Genomic DNA, 18662 nt, shown 5'->3' with positions numbered 1-18662 from the left:
ACCAAATATGCGTTTAAGAAATGCAAATCCTCCTTTATTCTTGAGTATATTGACGGTCATATTTGGTACTTAATGATCATCAACAGCAAGTCATTGACCCCTTCTACATGATGACTAGAAGATGGCTCACTGAAGCTACGTCTGGAACTGGAGTAGTTGGGTCGAGTTGCTATCTCATTATGATAGCAGCATGCTCAAAGCTAGATATTGAAAGGCTCCCTGAATGGGTTATAAAAGCTGGAAGCGCCAACGCCAAGACCATGAAGAATACACATTTAATCGACGACGATGAAGAAAATAGCTACACAGTTGGGGTCACCAATTTTAAACTGCCCGACAGATGACTTGGAATTTATCATGTGGGCAAAATCGACTGGCTAGAAGAGGGAGTATTATTCCCAGCAAAGAAAGACAAAAGAGGGCGAAAAATCAAACAAAGCTCATCCTCACAAGCAGCTCCAGAAGCAGCATGCCACCACCTAGCTCAAGCTACTAGCAGACGGAGTTTCAAAATGCACCAAGCTACGAGGGAGTTTCTGAACGATGGCAGCAGAAGAAATGGTCGGAGGCGCTGGCAGAAGCATGGGTGCAAGGCCCATTTGCACCACACTTTCAGGAGTCGGCACAGCCACCACCACCACCTCCCTATGTTTTTCATGGTTCCAATCCACCATCTTTTCAGGGACCCCCATCATATGCTCCATTGTCTGCTCAGTTCATCCACTTGCCACAGCCTCAGAGAAGTGCGCGCACCATAGGCGCGTACATACAAAGGAACTTAGAAGATGCAGATACTATGAGGCAAGCTGCTGAGAGGATCGAAGATGGAAGCATGAGAATCGCTTATCATTTTGGGACAATGGGAATCCTTCCTCCGGACCAGTACCAAGGTGGCGCACAACAACATTACGAGTAGGGATATCACGAGCACCAGCAGCAAAGGAGAGCCACATTACGACCCACCGGAATACGACCTGGATTAAAGACCAAAGGGACCAAATAAATACGCACACGTGTGGTTTGAGTTTTTTGTTCTTTTCTTTATTTATTTCAGCATGTGTGTTGGGTGTGCATAGTATTTTCCATTTTACTTTTCTGTTTTATTTTCTTTTTATTTTTAGTTTGTGTGTCTATTTCACCATGTCATTCTTAAATAAAATATGTATCACCTAAACCTAATGATATGTGATTAATTGTGATGGTTTAAGTTCTTGTCATGTTGAAAGATGATGATCATTGCCGCTTTGTTTAATTTTTGTACTTGGTTATTGTACCATTGAACTAATGCTCTCTCTAACACAAACTGAAATTGACATAAACACCAACTTATTCTTTTGTGGAGGTTAAGATAATTTGGACCCATATATTTGTTTTTTTGCTCCATCTTTTAAATGGATCAAAGGCTCTTTTATTTTTGGTTACAACTCATGCTGACTTTGTCAATAATATTTTTTTCAATTTCTCTACCCATGCAAAGCCAAATATTTATATCATAATGAGCTATAGATTGCAAAATTTATTTTTAGGTGAATCGATTCAGGATCTACTTCTGTGGTATGATACTTAGAAGCTGGTCATTTCTTTTTATGTAACCTCTTATTGCTATTCTTTCTGTCCATGCATTATGAATTTCTACACTAGAAACCTCGCAAACCTCATTGGGCATCCAAACCTAAACTCAAATATATCATTTTTGTGGCTACCATCATGACCACAACCTATTATTGAGTATGGAAAATATTTCGATGAAGATTTAGAAGATTATTCAGTGCCTTTTTAAGAAAAAAGAAAGATCTGGAGGCAACCACCAGTGTGTGAAATAAAAAGCAAAGGAAACAGAGGCTAGAAGGGGCTAGGCCAATCGGCCTGAGGGTGTCCAAGCCGATCGCCTGGGATGTTCCCCGCTCTGTTGCCTGCGAAATTTGGTGTGGAAATCCCTTCAGAGGAATTAAATATTTCTTTCCAGAAGATCGAAGATTTTGATACTTACATCAGCAGTTTGTCCTTCTTCCCTTTTCATGCTCGAGGACGAGCAACATCTAAGATGAGGGGAGAGTCATTGTATTATCTCTGACTACTGCTGAGTAAATAATATGTTGCAAAGAATTTGAGGAGCAAAAAGAAAAAAATGTGGAAAAAGAAAGAAAGAAATGAGAAAAAGAAAAAGAGAAATAAAATATCCTTAGTTCTTTAAGCTTCATAAAGATCCCAAGTGATCTCAAGATTAAGGATTATTCTATACTGAAAGAAATGAGAAAACGAAAAAGAGAAATAAAATACTCCTTAGTTCTTTAAGCTTCATAAAGATCCCAAGTGCTTTCAAGATTAAGGATTATTCTATACTTATTTTTCCAACCTTGTACAATCCGATTACGAGAACTTCATCTGTGTCTCGCGATCACTCTTTACCCTTGCACATGTCCACTATCTAAATTTGTGTGTTCATTCTCTCTCTCTCCATAAGTAATTATTTTCCATCACCTTTTTGACAAGTCTCAGTAAGATCCATTGTTGATGCTCATTATTGACACACTTTTAGTGCCATTTAAGTGGAGTTTTCATACATATTCTTATTGTAACCTGCCACTTGGCACCTGAAATAACCCATTTTCGCATATGCATTGTATTTTGGAGGACATTTTGTTTTTGCAGGAAATTGGATCTAAAAGTATATTTTTGGATAAAGCCTCGAACGAGCAATGAACCTATTAAAGACGAAGGCCAGCAGGCTCAGAAAGAGCTCAGGCCGATCGGCCTGGTGGAGCCCAAGCCGATCGGCCAGGGGTCTTCTGGCCTCCTCCAACACTCATTTTTGGCAAGCACTCCTCCAAGATTACTTAAGGGCTTAGTTTGTGAAGATATGGCAAGGATCACTTTGGGATCAAATTGGAATCAAAGAGGATCAAGCGAAGATTTGGAAAGTTATTGAAGACCAATCTCATCTCCAAGCTACCGACATGCTAGGCCTGCATGCACACAAAAATAAGGTTCCCAAATATCAGAGGAGACTTGGCGATGACGGAGGGCACGAGACAACGAAAGGAAGGCCCAGGCCGATCGGCCTAGACCCCCCTAGGCCGATCGGCCTGGGGTGTTCCTTCGCTCGATTGCCTTCCAATTTTTTTCACGCACTCTCCAAACTATAAGTATGCCCAAAATTAATCGGCACATGGTATCCATCCACCAGAACTCGATGAAACCAAAGGCATACACCAAAGGGAGCTGAGGGCCACTGCAAGTCTTTGAAGTTGTCTAGGAAATGATTTAGGCTGACCCTAGCCGCCATGGCCTCCCTGCGCGGTTGTGCTATGGTGGAGTTCAGGAGCTAGTTGTGATCATCAATGGTATGTACTCGAAGGTGATGATCTAAATACATTTATTATATGAGCAATGTTCTTCATGTCATCCGATCTATTAGCGACTTGACACCTCCTTTTATGCTCTTCTATCTATCATGAATATGCTTATTCCTTAGTATAATACATGTTTAGACTATATAGCATGCTTTATATAATCATGGTGATTAGATCTAGTATGATTAGATCTAGTATGTTGATCCTTCTTGATAGGTAGACATGTTCACCTTTGTTCGTGCCCTTAATCTGCCTACACTGATAAGAGAGACCGTGATAGGGTCTACTTCCATGTAAGGTGGGAGGGGTTCAGGAGGTTGATTGGAGGTAGTAGTTTAAAAATTTCTTTGGATGAGATGCATGTTGTGCTTGCCTGTGGATGCGATCAACTTTTGTTCTCATGATTCATCTTTACATCAACGTTACCCTTCATATGCAATCTATGCTTCATGTTAGGATTAGATCTGTTGAGCTAGATAGAAAACCTTAGTTAGTTTGTTGCCGATCATGGATTTATAAACCTTGGATGGAATACTCTAAGGGAAAAACTACGATGATCCGTGAGCTTGTGGTTCACAAACTGGCGCGCTAACTACTGTCAACAAGCTTTTCTAGCGCCGTTGCTGGGGATCAGCAACTCAAACCCTAGGGCGATCTATCTAATTCTTCGGACTAACCCTAATTCTTTTTATTGCATATACTCTATTTTTCTTGTTTGCGCCCTTGAAAGTAGGTAAATACTAGACGCCAAATGATCGAACATGGACTTCATCAAATCTCGACTCACTCTGATAAGATAATAACAACATCAAGCTCAACTCTTTAGCAGTAGGTGCTAACTTTGTTAGTGGCCCAGCATCTGCTATTGAGTCTACACCAACTAAGACAATAGAAATGCTAATAAGCAAGGTATGCCATTGTTTCAATTAAGGCCCTGTTTGGCACAGCTCCACTCCACAACTCCAGCGACTCCAGGAAAAAAAATAGCCAAACACCCCAACTCCAAAACTCCATGGAACTGCCAACTCCATGGAGCTGTAGTACAAATAGGGGTGGAGTTTTGGAGCACCTCTTTTGCTGCTCCAAAACCCCCTCTTTTGAACCTCCTCGTGGAGTTGTGGGTAATTACCCACCACTGCCACTGATTACACAAAAAAAACGTTTCATCTGTTTGCCTCCTTTCCATTCTCCCGTGCTCCTCTGTTTCTTTCCATTCTCCCATGACTTCACCCGCCCCCACGTGTACCTGCGTCGGCGCATAGGGTTGCGCCGGCGGCTAGCCTTGGCGCTGCCGTAGCCCCTGCCGGCGGCCGGAGCCAGCGCCCCACCGCCGCCGCAGGTCGGTCGAGCCCGCCGCCAGGCGCCCTTGGCCCGACGCCGGTCCGCTTGCCCGCCTAGCCCCGCCGCCAGACGCCCCTAGGCCCGTCGGCGGCCGGAGCGCCCCGCCGCCAGCCTTCGCGCCCCCCTGCCGAGCCCCGTCGCCGGCCTTCGTGCCCCCCTGCCGAGCCCTACCGCCACCCTTCGCGCCCCCCTGCCGAGCTCCGCCGCCGCCCTTCGGGCCTCCCTGCCAAGCCCCGCCGCCGCCCTTCGCGCCGCTCCGCCGAAGGCCTGGCCGCCGGCCTTCGCGCCGCTCCGCCGAAGGCCCGCCGCCGGCATTCGCGCCCGTCCGCCGAAGCCCCTCCGGCGGCCGCCAGTTCGCCCCGCCGCCGAAGATCCCCCGCTGGCCTTCGCGCCCGTCCGCCGAAGCCCCTCCGCCGGCCGCCAGTTCGCCCGTCCGCCGAAGCCCCTCCGCCGGTGAGCTGCTTGATTGCTCCTGCGAGGCGATGGGAGCGCCGGGGCAAGGAAAAAAAGAGGAGGGAATGGTGTGTCGCGGTTGCCGGGCAGCCTTTCTGAGGAAGAAGGAGATGGGGATGGAGAGAAGGACAAGTGAGACCTAAATTGGGGGGTAACAATGGCAATCCACACTGAAAATTGATTTTTTTGGAGCTGAGAGCACCCATCTAGCCAAACACCCCATTTTATTCTAGAATTCTGGAGTGGAGTTGACTCCACCTGGAGTTCTGGAGTGGAGCAGCTCCATCCAGAGCTGGAGCCATGCCAAACAGGGCCTAATTTTCAAGACTAATGTTTCTTAGAGATTTGTTTGTTCAAGTAACAGGTGTTGGTAGCAACCATGTCAAGCAAAGGGAAAATTGGAGGACCTCTCTGCACAGAAGGTGACAATTTGGAGATTGATCAAGACTGTAGGCAACAAGATTAGAAGCACCATGACATTACTAATATTCTCCAGTGGGATGCTAAGGAGCTTCTAATTGAGTGGTGTAATCAAGGAAGAAAACTGCTCAGATCGTCGACACAAAGCACAGGAGCCTCCTCTGATCACGGCACCTTGGTTAAAGAATTATGGAGAAGAAGCATCATTGCCACCATGCTACTTGCTGGTGCAGCAATGGTGATGACTTTGAAGCTAAAGGATGTGTGACATAATGCCTTTAAGACCACAAGATCAAGACCATCAACATCTCCGGATCAATTCATGAGAAGATATTGCTATCATCAAGATTTTGCACGACCTCAGAAGGAAACAATAGAATATTTTTGGATATTCAAAAGTCTCATGAAGTCTACATTCCAACGAATCAAGAATCAAGGCAATCGGAGGTTTCTACAAGCGGTTATGGCCAAATTATCGAACATCACGCATCCTGAAATTAGTTCTAGACAGCATGTAGAGCTAAAATAAAACAGGCATAACTCTCTCATTTGAACTCCATTTTAGATGAATGATCACTCTTTGGAAAGGTAATTTTATAAACTTTTCAATAGATCTATATTTTGGTATATGTTTTGTTCTGAAAGCAGGGGAAAATCTATGAACAATAGGCCGCAGCAAGGCGATGAGAACAAGACAGAGGAGATGAGGATGATAATAATGAAGAGAAGCTTGGGCAATGATTTCATCAAGTGTACATGATCAAATTCATAAACTTAGAATAAAATAAAAACCTCTAGAGCATTGGCACATGAAGACACAAGCAGGCTACATCCAATACAAAGAGATGCTAGAAGGGAACCACGAAGGATTAGAAAAGATAACATCAAGCTGCATGGATACTTTGGATTCTTGCGCAAAGGACCATGGCTTCCCATGAACATTATCGAGGTGAGAAGTCTAGCTATATGACTTTAACTAAAGCGCTTTCGGGAGGCAACCTGTCTTTTTATTTATTTTCTTTACTAAGATGACGGTCTATATTATGCTTTTTAATTGAAACCCTCCAGTAACATTGTACCATTACTCTAACAAATTCTGCAACCACGTGTTGTATGCTTAAATAATATTAAGGGAGTACTTTGTTATTTGATTTTGGAAAACTTATAGACCCCTTTTTTGTATGCTATTAGTGTTTAGAGTCTTTTTCGTTGTGCCTTTTTAGAGAGAAATATGAAGCATGGCACCACCCCTTTGATTCTAAACTTGTGGCTAGTTAATTTAGGCTAATTTTTATCTTTTAGACGATCCTCATATCATATTGTTTTCCACCTTGCATTGCATTTCATGATTTATTTTGTTTTATAACCATTTGTTAAAATCCTTTTTCACCTAAGCCTTCCTATCAACCCCGCCAAAAACCAGAGCCAACAGAGGTAGGGTTAACTTGTGTTGATCAGCTTGCTGCACCATTCAGATCGGCCAAGTCTATTTCTATCCTTCGTTCTAACTAAAAATTTTGACAAGCCTACCTAATACCCTTAGCCATCTTAAAACCTTAGGTTTTGTTTTTCATAAATAAATAGCCCTTGCTTTTCTCTTTTTTTGAAATCACCTTAGATGGAATTTTTGTACCTGATTTATCTCTTCAAAATTCTTGTTTTCATCCGAAAAAATATAGGATACCTATGAACCACCCTAAGCCTCATTAGTTTGGTTGTTAGGGTTTTTCGATGAATGATTTTCTTGTTAACATTGCTTGACTTGTTATGAAGTGACCAGCCTTACTTTGTCATTCTAAGCAATTCTTTTTGACTCAACTAATAGTAGAACAGCATCGATAGTCTTTTCGACTTTGCTAACCCTTGTTTTTACTAACCCTTTTGCATATGCATTTGCATTTGTTCCATCATTCATGTGTTAGCTTGGCTTTCTCCTAAAACTTTTTGATGAATGCTTTCATATCTATGTTAATGCTTAGACGGTATTTTCCTTTTGCAATCTTGTGTAAACGTGGTGTTTAGACTTGATTGTAGACATCATCATTCAGTTTACAAAAACTTGCTAGCTATTCATATTGCATTGGTTGGTTTATAAGCTTTGCAATGCGCTTTATTTTTCTTATGCTGTAAAAAGTTATTGATCTTGGGATAAGCATGGTGTTTGACCTTGGTTAACAATTTTTTTATAGCTATGGAGAATTTCAGCAACCTAGTTGTAAACATGGTGCTTAGAACTTGGTGCAAACATGACCTTTGTTGATGTTCCTACCTATCATTTGCATTCACACTTGCACTCGTGTATACTAATTAGATTTTTGTTTTTATTTTAATGGATTAGCTATGCCACAAGTTAAAGTCTTAGGGAAGTTATTGGTTTGTTGACGATTGCTTCTACTCGCGGCCATCACTCTAGGGGTAGCATGTGCACTTGGATTACTTTACAGGCATGCGAAGCGCTTTCATGAAAGGAAAAGAGAAGAAATTGAAGGACAATAAAAGCAAAAAAACTGAAGAAACATAAAGACAAGCTCCGAACGCGGAGCACAAGGATTTCAATGATCATAAACTGCTTCATCTTCTTCTTCCATGCCTAGCACAATGCTAAGCATGGGGGAGGACTTGGAAGATGAAGATAAAAATGCTATATGGAACACAAGGATCACGGTCGTCAGAATATGCTCATTTTTCTTCTTCCATAACCACAATGCTTAAGCATGGGGAGGCTGCGCTACACTTCATTACAAGCACTGAAAGGATGGTAAATTCTTCCTCAACCTTCTCTTTATCCATCTCTTTCTAAATTCCTGTGTGTATAAGCCTTCAACCATAAACTCGATGCAACCTTTGTATATCTCTCCCTATAATAACATGGCTTCTAGGAGTACAACCTAGTTTTTGTTTTCAATAAATCATGATCACCATCACTTTGTGCTTACCACTATGTTAATAATTTTGGTATACTTATGCTTATAGAAAAATGATGAAGGTTGCTGCTTTGTTTTACCTACACAATATTGTATATGACTTGACTAATTGCTCTCTGTTTAAAGAACTTAAATTGACTAAATACCAGCTCTTTTAATTGTGGAGGTTAAATGACTAAATTCTACACCCACAAAATCTATATTGCTCTTTGATTTAAGTTTTCTGATGACCTGATAACTTGATTTGTTTTTATTTAAAATTAATTTATATGCTATCTACATTTGCGAATGTCTTGCAAAGTTCTACCTTCCAGAGCCTATATACATGCATGATCTTTCATGATGAAATCCTTAGATTGCAAACTTATATTTTGATGAGTTGGATTAAGAAGCTGGCTATTTCCTTTGTATAAACCTTTTCCTTGCTAGCCTTTCTGTCCATTAATTGTGAGTTTCTACACTGGAAATTTCGCAAACCTCGCTGCGCATCCAACCTAAACCCAAATTATCATTTTTTTACTACCTCCTTGACCACAATCTATTCTTGAGTATGGAAAAATATTTCGACAAAGATTTAGAAGATTAATTAGCTTCTTTTCAAGAAAATCAAGACCTGGAGGCATCCATCAGTACGGAGAATAAAAAGCGAAGAAAACAGAGGCCAAAAGGGGCTAGCTTGATCGGCCTGGACAACCCTGAGGTGTTTCCCCCTCTGTTCCCTCTGAAATTGGCGTGGAAGTCCCCCCAGAGGAATAAAATAATTTTTTGTAGAAGATTGAAGATTTTGGTACTTACATCAGCAGTTTATCTTTCTTCCTTTTCATGCTCGAGGGCGAGTATCGTCTAAGTATGAGGGGAGGAGTCATCGCATTGACTACTGCTGAGTAAAGTACTATGTTACAAGAAGTTCTGAGGAGAAAAAAAGAAAAAAATGAGGAAAAAGAAAGAAAGAAGAAAGGAGAGAAAAATGAATGAAAAAGAAAAAAATATATAAAGGAGAAAAAGAATAAAATGTTCCTCAGTTCTTTGAGCCTCATTAAAGTTGCCAGTGCTCTCAAGATTAAGGATTGATCCATACTCAATTTCCAACCATGTGCAGTCTGATTACGTGGACTTCACTTGTGTCTCGTGATCACCCTTTGCCCTTACACACGTCCACTATCTAAATGTGTGTGTTTCATCCCTCTCCTCTCCAACATTTATTTTCCATAGCCTTTTTGACAAGTCTTAGTAATCACAATAGATCTCTCTCTTAGTTTGAAAATATTTCATATATAATATTTTGTTAGGATTGTTTCTACCTACCAAGCTCCACATAAGCCTTCCACTTTCATATATGAGTAGAATAGATTGAAAATAATCTAGTATAGGTTTGAGTGACTTGATGAGATGAGTGTTTCCATGAACTTTTGCAAGAGAATTTCACTTATGTTGGATTTGCATCTTTTTGAAAAGCTCTTCATGACGGAAAAATGCAAAGATATGAAGTTCACTTAAGTTCAAGAGCATTGTATTTATTTTTATTGTGGCATGTTCTTTATTTCTAGTCTATCTTCCATGATGAAAAAGTAGCCGATCACAACTTGAACTTTAAATGCGAAATACTTAACAGAGCAATGTGTCTTGTTATGTATAACTGAGTGCAGGGATGACATCGAAGGGCAATGCTGATTTCTTGATTAAGCAAATATCATGGACTTGCTCGAGGATGAGCAAGGTTTAAGCATGGGGGGATTGTTGACGCTCGTTATTGACACACTTTTATCCCTGTTTTTCTTCAATAATGACATGAATTTAAGGGCCCGTTTGGATCCAGTTGTGAATTTTGAAAATCTAGATTTTAGATGGATTTTCAGAATCTAGATTCTAAGCAAAATCTGGACGATGTTGTTTGGATCATAGATTCCAAAATCTGATTGTATGGTAGTTTGTTGAATAGATGTCTTTTATGCCCCTGCTACCCAAAAGAGTGGACAATGGCAGATTGAATAATTATCTAGAAGGTTGCTGGGCAAAATGGTAAAATATGCATGCAAAATCTGGTAGAATCAACTTTTGAGCAGCTTCTAGGATTCTCAAAATCCAAAATCTAGACTGTAGAATCTGGGTCAGAATCTGTCATGTTTAGAGGGCAATCCAGATTCTGGATTTTGGATTTTGAGAATCTGATGTTCTCCAAACGGGGCCTAATACCTAAACTAATGATCACATCTAATAAACTGGTCATTTTCACATTGCAACATATTTTGGAGGATGTTCTGCTTTTGCAGAGGATTGGACCTGAAAGCATATTTTTGAATAAAGCATTGAATGAGCATCAAATCAGACGAAGACGAAGGCCAACAAGCTTAGAAAGGACTTAGGCCGATCGACCTAGAGGAGCCCAGGTCGATCCGCCTAGGGTCTTCTAGCGCCCCCTGACGCCCATCTTTGGCAAACAATCCTCCTAAATGACTTAAGGGCTATGTTTTTGAAGATATGGCAAGGATGACTTCGGGAGCAAAAAGGAATCAAAGAAGATCAAGCGGAGATTTGGAGAGTTATTGAAGATCAATCTCATCCCAAAGCTACCGACGTGCCAGGCCCACATGCAAGTGAAAATAAGACTCATGAGCATCTAAGAAGACTTAGAGATGAAGTCGAATGCGAGGGGCTAAATGGAAAGCCCAGGCCGATCGGCCTGGACCCTCCCAGGCCGGCCAATTGGCCTAGGGGTTTCCTTCGCCCCCTCACCTTCCAATTTTTGCCACGTGCCCTCTGGACTATAAATACCCTAAAAATCTACCGAGCCCCAACATTGAAGATGATGTACTCGATGTGATGTAGCAGAGAAGCAGAAGGAGCTTGAGGGACACCTCTCCGGAGAGCCGAGGGCCGTGTAGTTGTTAGGGGTTCGCGCAGGTGAACCTTTGCCAGCGTGATCACCCTACGAGGAAGATCACGCTGGAGTTTTGGAGCTAGAAGTTATCAAGATCAAGGAAGGATCCCGGTGGTGATATTGTGATGTACAATCATTCATGGTGAAGTAAAAGATATGTTCATGTTCTTGACGATATAAGTATCTCCTTTGATGGTTTTATGTTTTATCAGGTTTGCTTGCTTTTCAATCTATGAATCAATGAGAAATTGCTTAGGGTGTTCTTTTGATCATGGTGACTAGATTTGCATGCCTAATCTACCGATGAGTATGACACGTTCTCTTGATCGTGCCCTTAACCTGCTTGTGTTGATAGAGGTGATCGTGATAGGATCTTTCTTGTGTAAGGTGGGGGGTTTTAGGATCCGAACTGGAGGTGTAGATTTAAAGATCTTTTTACTAGGATCATATATGTGTTACTTTGCTATCTATGCTCGAAAGTACAACATATGCATAGTCTAGATTGCTCTAGATTGGTTATCTCTGCTCTATTTGTTACCTATCTGTACATGCTTAGCAGATTGGATCTGAATCTCTCATAAACACCAAGTTAATACTAACAATGCTAGTTGAAATATATCTTGTGCTATAAGTGCCACGGATTGATAAACCTTGGGGGAATACTCTGAGGGAAGAGCTACAACTGATCAGTACGCTTGCGGTTCACAACTTGGCATGCTAACAGCTGTTAACAGACTTCTTCCACCTTCTGAACGTCCGCTGGCATTCGCCATCGTGATGATATGATCTAATATCTATTTCTCATCTTGTGGAGGCCTTGGCTAGGTGAAAAGGCAATGAATGGATGACCCCTTGATGTACCCATGCAAGGGGCTATATATACTACCAATCTGCATCAGTTGAGGTGCCTTCTTGACAAAGTATGTGCAGACAAACCCTAGGATTATCGAGAACTTCCATCTTGTCAAAGGGGCGACATTTGAGGTTGAAGCAGGCTCAGGTCGATATGCTTGAACTCCCTTAAGCCGATCGGCTTAACCCCTACAGGCCTCAAATGTCCGGGCGCTTCATACAAAGATGTAGATCTTTTAAAACTATGCGAGTTTGAAACCAAATTTGCCCCAATCAAAGTTCGGATGAGGAAGATATAGTTCGTGCAAGTAGGGGTGAAAACTGATATATACAGAAATAAATATAGATAGTTATTTTTTTTCTCGAATCAAATATAGATATGAATAGTTTCAAGATGTGTCGAATAATGATATTTGTCCTATTCAAATATTAAATATCCAAATTTGAGTATCCGGATTCGGATACGGTACGAATATTGAGCGTCCATATTCGGATACGAACTATCCATTTGAGTGTTTGAACCCCTTCGGTCACACGAACGGACGGATAACATTAGTATCGCTTTCATCCCTACATGCGGGCCTGCAGTTCAATGTTCATGTTTTCCTTCCAATATCCAAAGTCTGAGTCTAAATCCAACTTGTACAAAAATCATTTACTTATGTCATATTTCCTATATTGCAATATAATTCAAATATGCAAATATGGGTTTATTTTAGATGCCAACTAGCGTATTAGTATAAGAATTAGTCCAATAATACTAATTAAATGGTAAAAAAAAGTTGTCATTAACAAGCGCTAATAGACGGGGGGCGGTGCTTGCTCGGTGTTGTCGGCAGCCCTGCGGGGGCGCGACGGTGGTGCATGGGCATGGTCAGGGATGGCGCCCCATTTTTTTCCTTTTTAATTTGTATGGGCGGGTCATGAACCATTCTTAAAAATCACAATTTTAAGTTGCGAAAAACATGAGTAGTTGAACCAGCGGGAATACGATTTTCAACCGACCCTACTAGCTTTTTTTATAGTGCATCTACACCAGCATCCGTCACAACTTTCTTGTCTGCAAACGCTTAGTACATACGTCGTGTCCTGATCCAATTTTTAATTATATTTTTAAGATCATGATTACTAAATGTTAGATTTGTTCGTGTCATATTTATTTAATTTGAAATTTAATATTTTCAACTGTCTTTACCCAACATCAAAAACAGATGCCCGTCGCGTTCATCTTGAACCCGGCACGGCACGTGCCGCTACACTGCACCAAGCCCTCTACGAAGAAGTCATCCTGCCGCACCGGAGTCACACCACCACCCCGCGAACAACACCGCCGATGACCACCGCGCCATCATTAATGGTAAGTTCGTTACTAGTCTCTAGCTCAAATACGGACGGATATACCTACGGATACGAATAAATGAAGTTATTCTTTTTCTTGGACTCGGATTCAGATACGGATAATGCCAGCTGCGTCGGATAAGGTATGAATGAATATCGTCATCATATATATCTTAATTTGAGCATTCGGATAAGGATACATAATGAATATCCGATTTCAGATATGGATGGATTAATCCCTCCAAACGGATTCAAATTCGAATATCAAATAGAAATATCCAAATAGAAATATCCGTACAATATCATTTCCCTTAGAAAGAGAGGATTGATAGAGGGCAATTGTAGCCATGCACCTCCCTAAAACAGAGGTCGTCCGTCCCTCGTTACATGTTATTATTTAGATCAATATAGTGACCATCCTATCATCCATTTCATTATTATATACGTACTTCCTCCGTTTCAAAATGTAGGTCGTTTTAATTTTTCTAGATACATATATTGTACTATGTATCTAGATATAACCATATATCTATGCATCTATAAAAATTAAAACGATATATTTTGGAATAGAGAGAGTACATGTATGCATCATCACCTCATTCTCAAAAGTCAACAGATATACACAGATATACAAGAAGAAGAAGGTCCGTCTCAGTATATACTATAGGTATGTGTTATGTATATATGTATGTTGACAAATGTCTCGTTCTCATCTCTGTATACGTACATACATGTATCTCGTGCGACATCTCACCAAAAGAATACAGCAATCAATGATAACTAAATATATAAACACGTCTGGTCAGGCTTGCAGCAAAGCGATAGTAGCGAATTAAGCCATGAGACCGGCGGCGATCAAGACGCCGGCGAGAGCGAAGCCGGTGGCGGTGGCCTTGGTAGCGGCGGAACCGGACGTGGACGGAGAGGTCGGGGCATTGGTGCCGGGAGCGCTGGCCGGGGCGAGGGAGGTGGCGCTGGGCACGACGTCGACCTGGAGCTTCATGCCCCCGGCGCAGTGGCCGGGGATACCGCAGATGAAGTAGCGCATCCCCGCGGAGGTCAGGGCGATGGCGTCGTTGCCGGAGGTGTGGGTGACGATGGGCCTGGCGTTGGAGCTGTTGGAGGTATGCCCTAGAGGCAATCATAGAGATGATGATATTCCATTTGTATCCATGATTTATATTGTGTTCATTGAATATCCATTAAAGGCTACTTGAATTGATTTGCAATTATGCGCATTGTGTGTGAAACTCTTTACTTGTATGGTTATTCTAAAGTTGTCCCTAGTTGGAGTTCATGTGAGGACACACATGAATATTAGACTAGCACATGTATTAGTCGATGACTATGTTTCACAAGTCATGGATATGGAGATGTTGAACTAATAATGTGGGCACATGTGGAGACATGTGCTAGGACTGACCCAACACGAGAAGTAGTTCTCTCTTTAAACAACATATACGCTTTGTCCTTAGACCTGAGATTGTCGCATGTATTCAAGATGTGGATCGACCTACTTAGGGGCTATCAAACGCTACGCCGTAACAGGGTAGTTATAAAGGTAGCTTTCTGGTTTGTCAAGAAGCATGCTGTGAAACATGGTCAATCAAGATGGGATTTGCCCCTCTCTGATTGAGAGTGATATCTCTAGGCCCCTCGAGTGATCGGATCCGAAAATGCATGGCCATGCTACATACGGTTAAGAGTTAACCTACAAAGGGATTTCAAATCACAGGATCGAGAAAGAGCGGTCGGCTTGGAGCTAGACCAAATATCGTGAGGCAAAGGGAATAGCATGTATATAATGTTGTGATGGTTCGTCTGATATGATCTTCGCGTGCGTATAGGAGTTGGCACGTCTTGCTAGAGGCCGCTACCGACTATTGGGCCGAGTAGGAGTACTCGGGCCATGTCTATACGTATCCGAACCCATAGGGTCACACACTTAAGGGGCTGGAAGCCCAATTCGGATGTGATCCGAGTTGGATTAGGTTTAGAAGTACTAATGGGCCTCGGACCTAGAGGCCCGTTAGGAACCTCTATGAATAGAGGGGTGGGGGCGCCCTAGGGTTTACACCTTTTTGGCGAAACACATCTGCCGCGCCTCCTACGCCCTCGCCTGTTGCAACTCACGGATCTAGCAGTCCGGCTTGCGACACTTCCTCCCTGTACGTGTGGATACCTTGGAGGTGTTGCGCCTGCAGCACTTGGACGAGCCGCCGACGAGCCACGACGAGCCGCCGACGAGCCGCGGCATGAGGGAGATCTTGCTGCACGTGGACGAGCTGCTGAGGAGCTGCTGGACGTCGACGTGATCGACTACGTATGACTACGCTGATCCACTTCGCTGCATCGACGCGAATCTACATCTTCCGCACCAGTAGTGCGTCGAGTGGTAATCCCGTGATCCTTATACGGCAGTTTTCCTGGCGCGGTAGAAAATTTTGTTTTTGCGCTAGTGTAGCCTACCTCGTATCCCAACAGGAGCAGGAGTCGTAGTCTGCCTTGCTCACCTCCACCACGTCGTGCGCCTGCGGGGAGTACTTGAATACGATCTGGTCGCCTGGGTGGAACCGCTTGGAGGCGGCCCAGTCGCTGTAGTTGGTCTGAAGGTCCCAGGACCAGCCCGGCTCGCCGATGTTGTAGGTCGCCGCCAACGCCGTGCTGATCACGGCCGCCGCCAACACGGCCGCAAAGGCAATAAGCTTGGCTGCCATGGGACAGGTAGTCAGGTAGCTAGCTGATGTAAGGGGTGATAAGAAGCAGAGGAGATCGCCGGCGAGCTTCTTGCAGGCGGTCGATCGAAGGAGCTAGAGCTTGTGATGAATGGATGGATTGGTCCGAGAAATTGGGTGCGTATATATAGCATATATGTGATAGGTGCGCGCCCGCGGTAGGTGGCAAATAGATGTGCGCCGTCAGACGTCGTCAGAGCAGCTTAGGTCTTGTTTAGTTCCCAATTTGGGAGTGGCAAAATTGGCATTTTGCCATAAATGCGCAACTGTAGCGTTTCGTTTGTACTTGTGAATTATTGTCCAAATATTGACTAATTAGGCTCAAAATATTCATCTCACAAAGTACAACAAAACTATGCAATTAGTTTTTTATTTCGTCTACATTTAGTACTTCATGCATCTACCGCAAGTTTGATGTGACGGGGAATCTTCTTTTTGCATAGTGTCAAAGTTGGGAGTTTGGAGGAACTGGCCTTACTTTCAGATGGATGGGCTACGAAATACTACTAGTAAAAGCTATGACCTGTTCAACGGCCGCGGTGTCATTTCAACGGCGTACGCGTACGCGTACCTGCACCCAGTCAGCTGCGTGCTGACCTTTCCATGCATGGCCTGACCACCGTACCACACAGCACAAGTCAACAGGGCCACCAGGGTTGTTGCGTTGTGCAAGCGAACCTGAATAAGCATTCCAAGCATGCGGCTCAGTTAAGTGCTAACTAATTAATCCTGTTGAATGCGTCATAAAGGTAGATCAATCAGTGTGTATCGGATCTAGCTATCGTAATAACAATAACAATAATAATAATATAATTGTAGGTTCGTTATCTCTTTTGATTTTGTATGTAATCATCAACTTTTTTCTCATGCACGAAGAGTGCACATATCTGCAGCTTAATAATTCGCGTGTTCGGTAATCGGTATACCGACCTGGTGACCTGGTGGCACGCCCGTGAGTGTGTATCACTATCGAGGACCAGGGACTTTTGAGGCCGTCGACCATTCTTTTTGTCGTCACCGTGTAGGCAAGCTCGATGGACGAAAAGTCTGTGATGTGCTGTATTTTTTTTCCCAATATTGAAGCCTGAGAACTTTGACAAATGCTCACATGTAACTGTTTGCACGGAGCTATGTACGTCTGAATGCAGCAAACATTTCATGCGGTCAACGTCTTCCAGAAACGCGCGCGGTTTCACTTTTTTTTCCCGTTCTCCTCTCGTTTCTTCCTTTTTTATTTTTTGAGTGATTTTTCTTCACCTGACTGCATTCTCGACGCTGCGTGGTAACGTCGCTGCTCACCCAACCGCCAAAGGAGCACCTCGTGAGTCAGGCGAAGGCCTCAAGAAATAATCTCTGACTGATCTCAGAAAAAAAAAGAAATAATCTCTGACCTACTGCTGAGGTGAGGCCGTGAGGGGAAGGAGAAAAAATTAAACAGAAGGCACGGTATCATGTGTGTAAACTGTTGTTTTATAAAAAAAAAATCAAATCATCACAAAAGATTAGGTGCTGTTTGGTTGGTTGTTTTGTAACGTAATCAGCTCCCAGTGCAAAGCGATTTCGTTTGTTTTTGTTTGGTTATGGGTCTCTGTAATCGATTACCATGTAATCAGATCCCATCATTATACAACTTTGATTACACCCGATGGTGGGATGAATCAAATCCCCGAGCGGCCGAGCTGATCCTGCATAGCCTGCTGCTGTGCGCGAGCCACTGCCGCTGTGCTGCAATGCCTGCTGGCTGCTCCTGTGCAGGAACTGCTGCGCTCCAGAGCTTGCTGCTGTGTCGTGGCAGCAGCAGCTGCTGCTATGGCTGTTTTCTATTTGCGTTATACCGGTGCTTTTTAATTACGTTTACGTTTGCGTTACAACTTGTGAACCAAACACCACCTTAATTTAAGCCATATCAAATCATCACTACAGATGGCCCGTTTGGATGACTCATGCCACAGCCACACCGATCTCAGCCACCACTTTTAGGTGGACCCCACAACGCTTGTTTTTCCTTGGCTTCCTCCGCGCCGCACCAGCTATTGCTGCTCGTCGTCGTGCCGCCATTTAGGGGTTAGTGGTTGAAGGTTGGTTTCCATAGCTGCCCGCTCCAAATAAGGTCGTCGATAGTTCGCCGGACGGGCAGGGAGGCGGAGGATGATGTTTGGGTAGGAATCGTAGTGGGGCGTTAAGCTCCGACGAGATTAGTGGCGATGGCGTTGGAGGATAGCGACGGAGGCGGCAGAACGATGCTAGAGCTGAGCAGGCGACGGTGGAGGCAGGGGAGTTCTGCTCGGAGTGTGGAGAACCGGAGATTGATACTGAGATTAGAGGCGGCGGTAGTCGTGGGTGGGGGAGCTTTTTCATAGTGTGGGAG

The 18662-nt window shown here is 43.2% G+C and overlaps 1 protein-coding gene across 1 annotated transcript; it reads right to left on the bottom strand.

The window, feature by feature from the left end:
• Nucleotides 1-14236: 14236 nt before the first annotated feature.
• Nucleotides 14237-16276, bottom strand: LOC101784106 (mavicyanin). Its single transcript, XM_004956215.2, has 2 exons — nt 16029-16276; nt 14237-14674 (listed from the first exon to the last, which is right to left on the bottom strand). The coding sequence occupies exons 1-2, from the start codon at nt 16274-16276 to the stop codon at nt 14392-14394; spliced, it is 531 nt and encodes a 176-aa protein (XP_004956272.1). The 3' UTR covers nt 14237-14391.
• Nucleotides 16277-18662: the final 2386 nt, after the last annotated feature.

The sequence above is a fragment of the Setaria italica genome, chromosome II (genome assembly GCF_000263155.2).
Source record: "Setaria italica strain Yugu1 chromosome II, Setaria_italica_v2.0, whole genome shotgun sequence".
Taxonomy (NCBI): domain Eukaryota; kingdom Viridiplantae; phylum Streptophyta; class Magnoliopsida; order Poales; family Poaceae; genus Setaria; species Setaria italica.
The sequence above is the reverse complement of the archived record's forward strand: the minus strand, read 5'-3'. Positions and strand labels throughout refer to the sequence as shown.